The 13468-nt window shown below is 39.3% G+C and overlaps 2 protein-coding genes across 5 annotated transcripts; both read left to right on the top strand.

Annotated features, from left to right (window-relative positions):
- Positions 1-236: 236 nt before the first annotated feature.
- Positions 237-4268, top strand: LOC137839499 (P2X purinoceptor 1-like). Of its 3 annotated transcripts, none has more exons than XM_049741645.2 (13): positions 242-525; positions 1104-1248; positions 1503-1574; positions 1692-1761; positions 2184-2271; positions 2354-2434; positions 2576-2717; positions 2824-2963; positions 3105-3195; positions 3337-3402; positions 3481-3582; positions 3749-3835; positions 4115-4268. In XM_049741645.2, the coding sequence occupies exons 1-13, from the start codon at positions 374-376 to the stop codon at positions 4142-4144; spliced, it is 1266 nt and encodes a 421-aa protein (XP_049597602.1). In that variant the 5' UTR covers positions 242-373; the 3' UTR covers positions 4145-4268. The 3 variants fall into 3 exon arrangements, with proteins under 3 accessions (XP_049597608.1, XP_049597602.1, XP_049597604.1); XM_049741647.2 differs by having other exon boundaries at positions 243-525; positions 1692-1749; XM_049741651.2 differs by lacking the exon at positions 3481-3582 and having other exon boundaries at positions 237-525.
- A 2235-nt stretch (positions 4269-6503) lies between these two features.
- LOC125981738 (P2X purinoceptor 1) lies at positions 6504-13009 on the top strand. Of its 2 annotated transcripts, none has more exons than XM_068653079.1 (13): positions 6504-6776; positions 7820-7964; positions 8917-8988; positions 9101-9158; positions 9812-9899; positions 9982-10062; positions 10570-10711; positions 10787-10932; positions 11034-11124; positions 11347-11412; positions 11491-11586; positions 11839-11883; positions 12025-13009. In XM_068653079.1, the coding sequence occupies exons 1-13, from the start codon at positions 6640-6642 to the stop codon at positions 12049-12051; spliced, it is 1194 nt and encodes a 397-aa protein (XP_068509180.1). In that variant the 5' UTR covers positions 6504-6639; the 3' UTR covers positions 12052-13009. The 2 variants fall into 2 exon arrangements, with proteins under 2 accessions (XP_068509180.1, XP_049597607.1); XM_049741650.1 differs by having other exon boundaries at positions 9101-9170.
- Positions 13010-13468: the final 459 nt, after the last annotated feature.

Here is a 13468-nt window from a genome sequence, read left to right as displayed (position 1 = left end):
GCAATTAATAATACATTTATCTTATTGTATTTATTGATTGATTGATAGTCAAATCATTAACTTGCCTCAGCATCTAGGGCGAATTTCCACAAAATTGTAAGCAAGCATGCATTGGACGTAGGACATGTCACTCTCTGCGGCAAGACGAACAAAACTTTGTACTTTTCGTCATGGTATTCCCATCACGTCAAGACGACAAAATCGTCTACATTTATCTGTGACGCAACTTTCGGCTCATTATCGATGGTGACGTCAGCATTAAAGGGCATACGAGCTCTTTGCGTGCGCATATGAGAGCAATAACTTTTGCAACATTAGAATATACAGAGAAAAATGTGACATAGGCGGAGGTGGAAAAGAAAGACAAGAAAGAATGGGCAATGAAATGAAAATGGGCCAATTCCTCAAGTCCCTCTCTGACTTCTTCTTCACGTATGAGACCCCGCGCCAAGTGGTGGTCAGGAATAAAAAAGTAGGCGTGGTGTGTCGCCTCATCCAGGTGGGAGTCTTTGCTTACATCATCGGGTAAGACTTTCATACAAAACTTTGCTTTGTCCAGAAATTATTAGCTTGTTCGGAATGGCCTGAGACAAACGTAAGAGATGAGTGACGCACATGCATCCACACGTGCACACAAACGCACACACTGTTTTAGGGAACAAAAATGACAAAACAAAACAGCATATACAAGTACAGTGATCCCTCGCTACTTCGCGTTTCGTTTATCGCGGCTTCACTACATCGCGGATTTTTTTTCCAAATAAAAAAAAACAAACATTTAAAAGTCAAAATAAAACTTCCAAATTGAGGAAACATATGTCTAACCTTTAGGACAATGTAGTATTGCTCCAAATATTCGTTCACATTCCTTTAGAAGTCCGTTTTTCGCTTGTTAACACGATCGCGAATAAGCATCTTTCCGCTAACTCATTAGCCTGCCCAGTACTCCTTGTTGGTGACCGTACTTCACGGATTTCACCTATCGCGTGTGGTTTTTGGAACCAATTATCCGTGATAAACGAGGGATTACTGTATAACGTTTGACATCCCTGGTGTAGATGAAGTTTACATACCTGCCCGATTGTACACCTGTACCTGTACAGGTGGGTGTTCATCTATGAGAAAGGCTACCAGTCCAAAGAATATGGAGTCAGCTCTGTCTTCACCAAAGTGAAAGGAGTAGGCTACGCCAAAGGAGAGCATTGGGAAAGCGTCTTGGATGGGGCCGACTATGTGTTCCCACCGCAGGTTGGTCACTGGAAGACGACTGTTGGTAACACATGCAACGTAGATAATCAAATGTATATTGGTAAATAATCAAATATATTTGGGCTACTTTCTGAAGTCATTATTGTTTTTAATTTCGTAAATGAAATTGTTTATGAAAATAAAACTAAATGACTTTCAGACTGAAAACATCTAAAAGATTGTACACACACACATACGAATATGCGACGATTTAATTGACTGTTAAATATTTGTTTTCTCATTCTAAACTACAGGGAGAGCCTTCATTTGTGGTGATGACTAATTACATCATAACTGAAGGACAAAAGAGGGGAAGTTGTCCTGAGGTATGTTATTCCTTCACCCCCTTCGAGGGGATTATGACAAGAAACCAATGTAGGAGACGACGCCGCCTTTTGGCTCCTTTTTGGAAAAAGCTACCGTCATTTCCTTATTTCCAACAGCACCCAAGGAAGAGCAACTGTAGCTCAGACGCCGACTGCGAAAAAGGGAGTTTCAAACGTACGGGACACGGTAAATCCTGAAAGCTTGTGACCAAAGCAAGATCACCGCAGGCTTTTCTTCTCCTATTTGACTTAGTCTCAGACCTATAAGACATGATGATTCTAACAGGATAGATGAGTTTGACAGCCTTGCATTTGCAAAATGAACTATGGCTAAAAGATGAACTCGTGCTAAAAGCAGCCTTCTGGAAAAATCTCAGTGAATTCATCCACAGCACGACAAATCACAAAAGGGTGCGATAAGGGAAACAGCAAATTCAGCCTCTGCTTGGCGTCACATCTTGCTAGCTGCTGTTGATGCTAATTAAAGATAAGTAGATCACAAGTGGAAGCAGAAAATGTTTGGGGATTGCCACCCCCGGCAGCCCCTCGATCAAAATAAAATGTGCCTGCTTAATGCTGCACTAATGATGGATTTTTTTTTCTTTCAAGGTCGTATGACTGGCGAGTGTGATCCCATCGTAAAGACATGTAGAGTTCTGGCTTGGTGCCCTGTTGAGGATGATTACAACATACCAGAGTAAGTTCAAACCCTGAATTGTTCCATTTCTTCAGACTGGTTAAAAGAAGTAAAATTTCTCCAATTCCTTGTTCACCTCCAGCCCTGCCCTTTTGTTGTCTGCGGAGAACTTCACACTGTTCATCAAGAACACTGTAACATTCCCCGATTTTGGCGTGACAAGGTATTGTCAAAATTGAGATGTGATGATGCAACGAAGCATTTTGCAGAACAAGTAAAAATATTGAAGAGAAGTAATGACTGCTAATATACAATACAGCAAAATATAGAAGACAAATTCCACATGTTGTTTTTGTGTTTGCAGGAGTAACCTTGTGAATGAAGGGTCGAAAACAAAACTCAGCAAATGTCTCTACCACAAAACGCACGCTCCACTGTGTCCCATATTCAGACTGGGAGACTTAATCAAGCAATCCGGTTTTGATTTCAAACTCATTGCCAGAGTTGTAAGTTTGACATAAAGGGTGGATTGATTAAGCTTAAACCAAAAGCCACACAAATTGCATTACATGACAATAAAAGCAGCAAACGTTTGTGTTGCTCCTTTGAAAGGGAGGGGCCATTGGTGTTATAATTGAGTGGACGTGCAACTTTGATTTCGATGTCAAGTACTGTAAACCTGTATACAGCTTCCATGGGCTATATGGAAACTATGAAGAAAAAGACCAAGAACCAGTTGGCTACAACTTTAGGTATGCACACATATTTCTCGAGTCTTTGTGCATATGGACCTGATTTCTTAAAAAGATAATAGAATGGAAAGAATCATGCAGCTCTACCATTGGGTGATATGCTAAATGGGAGGATGGACGTAACATTGTCATTTCTTTCAGGCATGCAATATATCATACGGTGGACAATGTACAAACAAGAACACTCAAGAAAATTTTTGGTATCAGGATCGATATCATTGTGGAAGCATTGGTGAGTAATGCGTTATTGTTACAATTTATTGACTAAAGTGTTAAGAATGGGAAGATAAAGCTAAGCTAAAAATAAAAAATAATTGTGCACTTCTGCAGGTAAATTATTTTCTTAAATGTGAAACTGTTACTGTTTTAATAGGGCAGAAAATTTGATGTCATTCCGACAGTGACAGCAATTGGCTCCGGCGTGGGAATCTTTGGAGTGGTATGTTGGTACTCACTCCTATTTATCTGACCTGAAATGAAAATATATCTCAACAGCTGTAAAAAAAAATGTTTTCAGGTTACTATTGTCTGTGACTTGGTGCTGTTGCATTTGCTACCCAAAAGAAAATTTTATAAGGACATGAAATTCAAATCCGCACCACCCGTAAATGGGCAACAGGTAAGCCACGTATGCCGTTAAATGGAACGTTCTCATGCTGAACTTGTTAGTTTGACCGCAAGATGGCAGCAAATATCAGAAGAGGGTCAAATGCAAATCTCGAGTAGATGATACCCGTCATGAGTTGACTTCTTAACGGGTGATGTCCTCTGCTTCTGTGATGCAGGACCAAGCTCAAGATCAAGACCAAGCTCAAGACCAAGACGAAGACGTAGATTCAGAAGGATGCGGTACAGAGATAGATGAATCCAAAGTAAGCAATTAGCATTTAAGCAATTAACATAAGCAATAATTGTCATTCAAGGGCTCTCCATATCTGTAAACTGCAAAAGATTTGAAATATTTAATATTCATATTATATATATATATATTTTAATTATATATATATTTAATTAACATTTTGATATTTAAAATTTATATGTTTAACTAAAAAGTGTTAAAATTTCCAGAGCGACATAAAGTGAATCTGAAAAAAGAGTTAAAATCAACCACGGTCGAGACGATGATTGATTGAGATGTTGCGCTCTAACAGGGACAGCGGCGGAAACATCGAAGAACATGAACAAGGCAGAAGTTTTACAAATGGCTGCGATGCATTATGAAATGCGGCCGAACCTTCAGAAAGAAATCTACACGCCTCAATGGACTGAACAGGACAATTCGTCGTCGACCTGACTGAGCAACATCAGCTGGCGGGGGGATAAAAAAACAAAAAGACAAAGCGGTTGTAAATGTGTGCTGATTAAATTTACACAATCCGCAGTGCTTTCTAAAAACTTAAACACAGACTGTCCGCAACTTGTAACAAAAACAAAAACCCTGTGACTTGAAGTTGATTTTCCCCCACAATTTCAAGCAAGAATTATTGCGACCTTCTCATGCTTAGGTTAATGTCAGGGATTAAAGAAGCTTTTGTATCTAAGCCAAGCTTTTCTGGAATCACTCAGAAAATAACCTTCACTTGTTTTTAGTAGAAATACTTTTGTGTCTGGCTGTTGCATTTGTCTTTCCCTGCCTCAAATGTTTCACCAGTCTTTCTATATAAGCATTTGATATTCAAACAATTAACTTGAGTAATAGCTCCACTTTGCTAGCCATGGCCTCAGTGCCAAACTTTTTTTTTCTGTCTAATGCCAGACCCACTAACATAAACAATTATGAGCATGCATTGTTTTCAATACATTCATCCTACTAATTGTGACTGATCAAACTGTCTGAAAAATGTGGATTTTTTTTTTCATTATTCTCAATATGACTATTTTACTAACAATATTAAAGCTGACATATGGCTATAAATCAGGGGTGTCAAACTTATTTTTGTCGCGGCCGCATCATAGTCATAGTTTACTTCAAAGGGCCATTAAAATTGTCGACCCCAAAAAAACGTATGAACGTCTCCTATGTATTGTATATGTATATACTAGTTTTCAAAACAGACTAATAAAACCTGTTCAAATATTGACAAATGAAAGATTGAAATCAAATATTTGAAAATAAAAAATATTTTAAAAAAAAGAATGGTAATAAAAATGGCTATCAATATCAAAAGTGAAAACAATTAGAAATTTTGGAATTCTAATTCGATCCACAATTTGTCTTTGAGGGCCACCTAAAATTATGTGACAGGCCGTATCTGGCCCCCGGGCCTTGACTTTGACACCTGTGCTATAAATCCTCATTTATTTGTGGTCTATAAAGTGTCATTTATATGTCAGCCAAGTTGTGAGAAGGTATGATCAGGTAGATTTAAGAGCAGACAATAACAGAGTTCAATAACTTAGACTAAGGTAGTCAAACGTGGGGCAGCCAGGCTTGAGTCGCTCCTCCTGCTGTTAGCTGATTGTCTTGCGAAAGTGTGAGAACCTTGAGATTTTGCTGCGCTCATAGAGAAAAGAGGAAATGATCAGACAGTCTGAAGACCATCCTCTCTAGATCAAGTGTAGCAATGGATTTTTGTTTTTGTTTCCCTTCCCTCTTCATCCTCCCATTACCTCTTGTTGTTCTACCTCTAGTCTTACCCCGGAGAAGCTTATCCTATTTCCTGCCTGGACATTGCCCACCTCCATTGCTCTTCCTTCCTTTTCCTCTTCCTGTCGTCAAATTGCGGCCTTGACTACCTCATCTAATTTTCAAGTTCTTGGTTCACTTCTACTTGATCTGTGACACCCAAAATCTATCCATCAGCCCTGAAGCAAAAAGTCCTTCCCAGGTCACACCTCAGTCTTGAAGACCAATCATGAGGTGGCTATGAAGTTCATAATCTCCTTTATTGACACATATATATATATACCAGTGGAGCTATAAAAATGAAATATCATGCAACAAATTATGAGAACAGTCCCAGTAACATTAGCCAGCCAGTGTTGACACAGCTGCTACTCTGTTTAGACGCACTTGTAATCAAACTTTGGCGATAAGATCACAGCAAAACAAGTGAAAAACTTTTTTTCACAAACTATCCAAGTGGAAAGCATTTTTTGGGATAATATTTGCACATTTAATACAACTTTTATGCACTGAAATTAGAAATGCAAAGTAGAATGCGGCTGTATCCTTTGTTGCATGCCGCTGCACAAAAATCCTGATAAGAAGTCTTAATGACTCTAAATAGTTTCTTCAGGAATAGGCAAACAGGCAGTGTTTTTTTTTTTCCCCGTCTATCTCCGCCTCACATGCAGGAAGTGTGTGTCTAGAGAATAACGATAAGGTTTGACCGCTTAAAGAGAGTACAGACTCTTTGTGTCTGTGTGTGTGGGGGGGGGAGGGCAACTATTGCGACATTTTAATACAGACAAAAATGTGCCAGACATAAAAAAAAGTGAAATGATGCAAAGATCTACATCTAGAAGGGTGAAAGAGAAAGTGAGAGAGAGAGAGAGAGAGAGAGAGAGAGAGAGAGAGAGAGAGGGAGTGAGGGAGGAAGTCAAGACTTCTCTTGAAGCGCATCCGACATTTCTTGTGAGAGAAGAGCAGGCAGAAGATCTTCGTCAGTGGTGAGGAGAAGTGTTTGGGTGCTGCAGACCCCTCCTCTCCTCTGTTTGGGTCAAGCACCAAAAAATGAAGAGCCAAATCACCAACGCTCTCTCTGACTTCTTCTTCGAGTACGAGACCCCACGGCAGGTGCTGGTGAGGAATAGGAGAGTAGGGGTGGTGTGTCGCCTCATCCAGTTGGGGGTCTTGGCTTACATCATCGGGTAAGACTCTTGACTACACAACTTTGTTTTGTTTAGTAAGACTGAGCGGCCTTCTGAATTTCGACACCTTCCTCATTATAGTCCTCGTAGACATCTCGGATATGAAAAGTGTCTGAAGCTAAAGGACCTTGTGAGTCGTGTTGTTAGCTCTTCTTTGAGATGAGACAAACATACAAGATGAGTAACGCACTGACCTGCTTGTGCATCCACACACACTCACACACACACGTGTTGACTTCACTAAGTGTCTCATCGAGGTCAGCTTTCTTCTGGCCCACTTGACAGGACTGCATGTCTATTCATGTTAAATTGTTTGGGTTATGTGTGTGTGTGTGGGGGGGGGGGGGGGGGGTGGGGGGGGGTGCACCTTTTCGCTGGAATTATATTTGATGAACAGGCTGGGACATATACTCGCAAAGATAACAATGAACTGCAGCCCGATTCTCTGCCAATCAGTACTGAGCAGTGTTTTGACCTGCCTGCAGTTCTTCAATTTGGATTTGGTGAAGCGATATATTTGATCTGTTTTATTCATTACCTTTTTTTTTTTTTACAATCTTGGTTTTGACTTTTGTCCAAAAGGATTTTAAAAATGTCTTATCTTAGGGCACGTCATCTGTGGATGAAGCTAGAAGTAAATTAATGGCCTCAAAGAAAAACTAATTAATTCCTGGAATGTCACATTTGAATGAATTAAAAAGTCATTGTTGGACAGATTTTCTGAAAACAATGACGGGTAATCGCGGCAGCGCAGCACGCCGAGAGGGAGAAAAGCCCTCAGCGCATCAAGAGGCGGGTGGCAGATACACATCTCAATTCCACGAGTGGACTGGCATTTTTCAAGCTTTTCCAAGCATTGCGACGTTCGAAGAAGTAAAATGACATTATGCAACGCTGATGAATCACTTGTGAGGTGTGCCGCTGCCATAGCCAGATACGTAGCAACGTTTCATGTCAACATCTCACATGTCCTTACTTGTGAGCATAGATGTTTGCCAAGGGTGGAGCTGAAGTCTCAGGTGATGACCGTTTGTCCCGTACAGGTGGGTGTTCATCTACGAGAAAGGCTACCAGTCCACAGACACGGCCGTCAGCTCCGTCTTCACCAAAATGAAAGGAGTGGGCTACACCAACGTGAGCGGGGTGGAGAAACTCTGGGATGTGGCCGAATACGTCTTCCCACCGCAGGTCGGTCACTGTTGAGACACATCCAACGTTAAGAAACAAATTGGGTCATCTTCTCAAGTCAACTTTATTTTTAACTCGTTCAGTGCCATTGAAGGTTATAGACGTCAAAGATGTTAACTGAGTTGGCAGTGAATGAGTTAATTAGGGAAATCAAATTGTAATGGTTTATAAAAAAAAATGAAAAAATGAAAGTGACCTGATGCAGACAAAGTTTATAACGCCTTTTTATCACATCTGTTAGCTTGACTTGACGACAAGGACATGAGCAGATAAGCACAGATTAAGTTACACATCAAGGTGTCTTTTATGATCTCTACATGCTTCCCATAAAACACAGAGCAAACAGTCGATGAAAAGACTGTTGTGTCTTTGTTTGCCTAAAGTATGTTCCTGGGTCCTGTTAAGGTAAAAAAAAAAAATAACAAAGGCTCTGGGATTGTCTTGGTCGCTGTGTAAGGTGTTGGGGTGTGGACCCTTTTGCAATTTAGGACCGGCTTATGTAAAACAGCCATTTTGTTTGGAGCAGACCGACATCCGTGCATTTATTTTATATGCAATAACCATGAAAATAAACCTTACAATAAAGACAGCTGCTCCATCAAGTGCTTACATAGAAGAGGCTGTTTATAAAGAACTCGTGTAAGAGGCTTGGAGTGACTGATCAGCCATTTTTCAGCTATCTCTCGAACGAAGTAGAGGTGAAACTCCCGACAGCTCATGGCAAAGTCATCCGGCGTGCACCGTCTTCAACAGATAAAACATTCTGTGCAAAAGTAGGATTTTTTGAATTTGACCTCACAGTCCCCACCTGAAGGCTGAGCTGTGTGAGTTTTGCAGCCTTTTGATAAATTCCCCCAAAGGTGCTTGATTTTTTTTTTAGACTAGAAAGCTACTTTTAAATAACTTAAAAACTCAGGACACTAAATATTTGTCTTCTCATTTTAAACCACAGGGAGATTCCTCATTTGTGGTGATGACTAACTACATCATAACTGAAGGACAGAAGATGGGAACGTGTCCTGAGGTATGTCCTTCACCCACTTTGAGTTAATTATGACAAGAAACCAAAGTAGGGGATGAAAACTCCTTTTGGTTCCTTTTTAAAAAACCTAACATCATTTTCTTATTTCCAACAGCTCCCAGGCAAGCACAACTGTAGCTCAAACGCCGACTGCAAAAAAGAGAGTTTCAAACGTACGGGACACGGTAAATCCTGACAGCCTGTGACCAAAGCAAGATCACCACAGGCTTTTCTTCTCCTATTTGATTTAGTCTCAGACTTCTAGCCCTCCTCAAACACCTCAAAGCCATGATGATACTGACAGGATGGATGAGATAAAGAGTTTGACAGCCTTGTGTTTGCAAAATGGGCTTTGGCTAGAAGATGAAGGAAGGCATGCAAAAACGACTCATCATTGGCAAACATTTGTGGCCTCAATTCAGTTCTTGCCAAGTGACATTGTGTTTACTTCTAGCTTGTCTTGCTTCTCATCCAAGCATGCTTTTAATTCCCGCCTTAAGCAAGTGAACACAAACTATCTTCCACATGATCGAGATATTGAGGCACAAAAACAATAAAAATGAGCGTCGACACCAAGGTTTGTGCCGAGTGACTTCCAGAAAATTCTCATCCAAAGCACGACAAATCACAAAAGGGTGCGATAAGGGAAATAGCAAATTCACTCTCTGCTTAGCTTCACAGTTTGCTAGCTGCTGTTGATGCTAATTAAAGATAAGTCGAGTGGAAGCAGAAAATGTTTGGGTTTCCCACCCCCAGCAGCCCCTCGTGCAAAATAAAATGTGCCTAGTTAGTGCTGCACTAATGATGGATTTTTTTTTCTTTCAAGGTCGTATGACTGGTGTGTGTGATAACACCACAAAGACTTGTGAAGTTCTGGCTTGGTGCCCAGTTGAGAATGATCACAACATACCAGAGTAAGTTCAAACCCTGAATTGTTAAATTTCTTCAGACTGGTTCAAAGAAATAACATTTCTCCAATTCCTTCTTCACCTCCAGCCCTCCCTTGTTGATGTCTGCGGAGAACTTCACACTGTTCATCAAGAACACTGTAACATTCCCCATTTTTGGTGTGACAAGGTATGATCAAAATGTGATGATGCAATAAAGCATTTTGCAGAATAAGCAAAAATATTGAAAAGAACTAATATAGGTTACCTGTCAAAATAAATCAAACCATGGTGGACTACATAATCAATTATGTTTTTTAAATACCGACAAAAGTGCATCATAAAATATATGATCAATAGATATTATTTTGTTTTATTGCAGGCAAAAGTTCTTTTCAATAAGCACAGTGCAGTGTTAGATAATATAAACAACATAAAAATATAGACAATGCTCAGTTTTGTTTGACACTTACCGTCACAAATTGCTTTTCATGGTTTTGGAGTGCAGGAAGGACCAGGAGCAAGAGGAACCTCAAATAGTAATCACAAAGAATAAGGAAAATGAGGAGCATGAAGCAATCAAAATTAAATATACAAAATTGATGAATATTCAGGGAAAAAATAGTGCGACAGAAAATTGATGACTTGACCGCAACATTTAGAAAATAATTCCCAAATATTGTTGTTGTGTTTACAGGAGTAACCTAGTAGAAGGTATTGATGCGACATATATCAGCAAATGTCTCTACCACAAAACGGACTCACCACTGTGTCCCATATTAAGACTGGGAGACATAGTCAAGGAATCTGGCTTTCAATTCCAAGACATTGCCAAAGTGGTAAGTTTGACAAAAGCCACACAAATAGTTATGTGACAATAAAAGCAGCAAACGTTTGTGTTGCTCCTTTGAAAGGGAGCGGCCATTGGCATTGTGATTGACTGGACGTGCAACTTTGATGTGGATGTCAAACACTGTCGACCTGTATACAGCTTCCACGGACTATATGGAAACCCTAAAGAGAAAGACAAGACCAGAGCATCAGTTGGCTACAACTTTAGGTGTGCACACATAATTCTTTACATTACCGATTATTTAAGGTGGTCATAGAAGGGTAAATGGGAGGATGGATATAACGTTGTCATTTCTGTAACTCTTTCAGGTATGCAAAACATTATATGGAGGGCAAGGAACAAACAAGAACCCTATTAAAAGTTTTTGGAATCAGATTAGATATCATTGTGCAATCACTGGTAAGTCATTTACTGAAATAGGGACACTGACAAATTAATTGGGGGGGGGATTTACTGAGATTACTTACGAGAAAAAAAAAAAAGTGTTAGGTGCCAAATCTGAGTGATGGCGCTAATATAAAGCTAAGATAAAAAAAATTCAAGGCTGTATTATTATTATTTTTTTAATTGTGAAAGGTAAATTATTTTCTTAAATGTGAAACTCTTTTACTGTGTTAACAGGGCAGAAAATTTGATATCATCCCAACGTTGACAGCAATTGGCTCCGGGGTGGGCATCTTTGGAGTGGTATGCTGGTATTCACTCTTATTTATCTGACCTGAAATGAAAAGATATCTCAATAATTGTATTATAACTTCTTTTCAGGCTACTATCGTCTGTGACTTGGTGTTACTGTATTTGCTCCCCAAAAGAGAATTTTATAAGAACATGAAATTCAAGTATACAGACACGCATGAACAGGTAAGCCACCTGTGCTATTAACAGTGAACTTGTTAGTTTGACCGCAAGATGGCAGCAAAGATCAAAAAAGAGAACCGTCCACTTGGAAAGAAGCAACACAGAGGTGTTAATATTGATATGACAGATCATCCATTTGCTTCACTGCAACACTACAGTCATAAATCTTATCCCATAAGAAATTTTGTATCATGCTAACATACCCATCATGAGTTGACTTCATAACGGATGATGTCTTCTGCTTCTGTGATGCAGGACCAAGATTCAGAAGCAGGCAGTACAGAGACAGATGAATACAAAGTAAGGAATTATTTTTTTTCCTTGTCATTCAAGGGCCTTTCATATCTGTAATCTGCAAAAATGTTGAATATTAATATATGTGTTTAACTAAAGTCAACCATGGTTGAGACGATGATTGATTGAGATGTTGCTCTTTAACAGGGACAGCGGCAACATAGAGGAACGTGAGAAAGGCGGAAATTTCACAAGTGGCTGTGATGCATTATGCAATGCAGCGGAACCTTCAAAAAGAACACACCTGAATGAACTGAAAAGGACAATTCGTCATCTACCTGACTGAGCATCATCAGATGGCGAGGAAAAATCATCCCTGCGTGACCCTCATAAAATTCCCAAATACATTGATACCAGAATGGCACTTGGCAATAAAGCAAAACCTTTGGAATGTGTTTCAATTTTATTGTCTCTTAAATCAAGGTGTACAAAAGGCATGCAAAAATAGCTTTGTTTGCATATATACTGTATAAAGTACATATTTACAATGTGACTGCTGCATGCAGTGCTTAACAAATGGATTGGACCACCAAAATGATAATTCAGCTTTGTGTAATGCAGTAGGAACAAAAAGATATGCTTGATGCTAAAATAATTGTCATTGTTGAATTTTCAAATTTACCCCCCAAAAAATAAGAATAAAATAATTGTATTCTTGATTTTCTGGGGGAAAATTATTTTAGTCGTTGAATGGTATGATTGATTAGATTTAGATCAAATAAATTCCAAGTCCTTGTTCAAAATGGTAAAAACAAACCATGTAAAAAGCATCGATGGTGGTCGAACAAATTTGTTAAGCGCCGTACATGCAGTAATGTACAAAACGACACGACACAGATCTTCCACATGGAATAATAGGACAGTCAAATACACAGCAGCAAGCTCATATTCCTACACTTTTAGTTTCAATGCAGCATCCATTTATTTCTTTTCTCCTTTGAACGCACTGTTTTCATACTTTGAATACATTAACTATGTACATAAGATGCCGCTGGGTACAAATGGTCAACAACATGCATTCCCGCAAGTATTAAAATTTTTATCAAGGACTCACAGAAAAGCAAACATGCAGGTTATTTATTTATCTCAGACCTGCAAAATACCGCAAAGGTTTCTTCTAATCTATCCTGACTCAAGAGGTTTACTGACAAATAAATAAAAAAAAAAAAATCATCACTTATACACATCAGCGCCTCAGTAGTTTGTGACACATTTAATAGCAAATTTTACAGTTAAAAACCTTAAAATATTCTCACAAAAGATGTTCAAAGCAAATAAGCAGCAACGAGTAAAGCATCCTTTTTAAAGGGGGATCGACGCTATGACTGTTTGCGAACGGATGGAGCAGGTCTTTCACGTCAAAATATGTAAATGGAGTCATGTAAAGTGCAAGCAGTGTGATGAGCAGCCTGAGTGTTTGGATAAAAGGGTTAGCTAGACGCGCTAGCACACAACAAGTCAACACAAAGTATTTACATTGAATGTTATGTATACAAAACAGGCTCGAGCATTTCAAAAGAATTGTAAAAGCCCTTCTTGGAGAAATCCCCTCATCGCTAAGATACAGCCACATTTTTTAGAATCATTAAGA

This window comes from Syngnathus scovelli, chromosome 15, assembly GCF_024217435.2.
Source record: "Syngnathus scovelli strain Florida chromosome 15, RoL_Ssco_1.2, whole genome shotgun sequence".
NCBI lineage: Eukaryota > Metazoa > Chordata > Actinopteri > Syngnathiformes > Syngnathidae > Syngnathus > Syngnathus scovelli.
The sequence above is the reverse complement of the archived record's forward strand: the minus strand, read 5'-3'. Positions and strand labels throughout refer to the sequence as shown.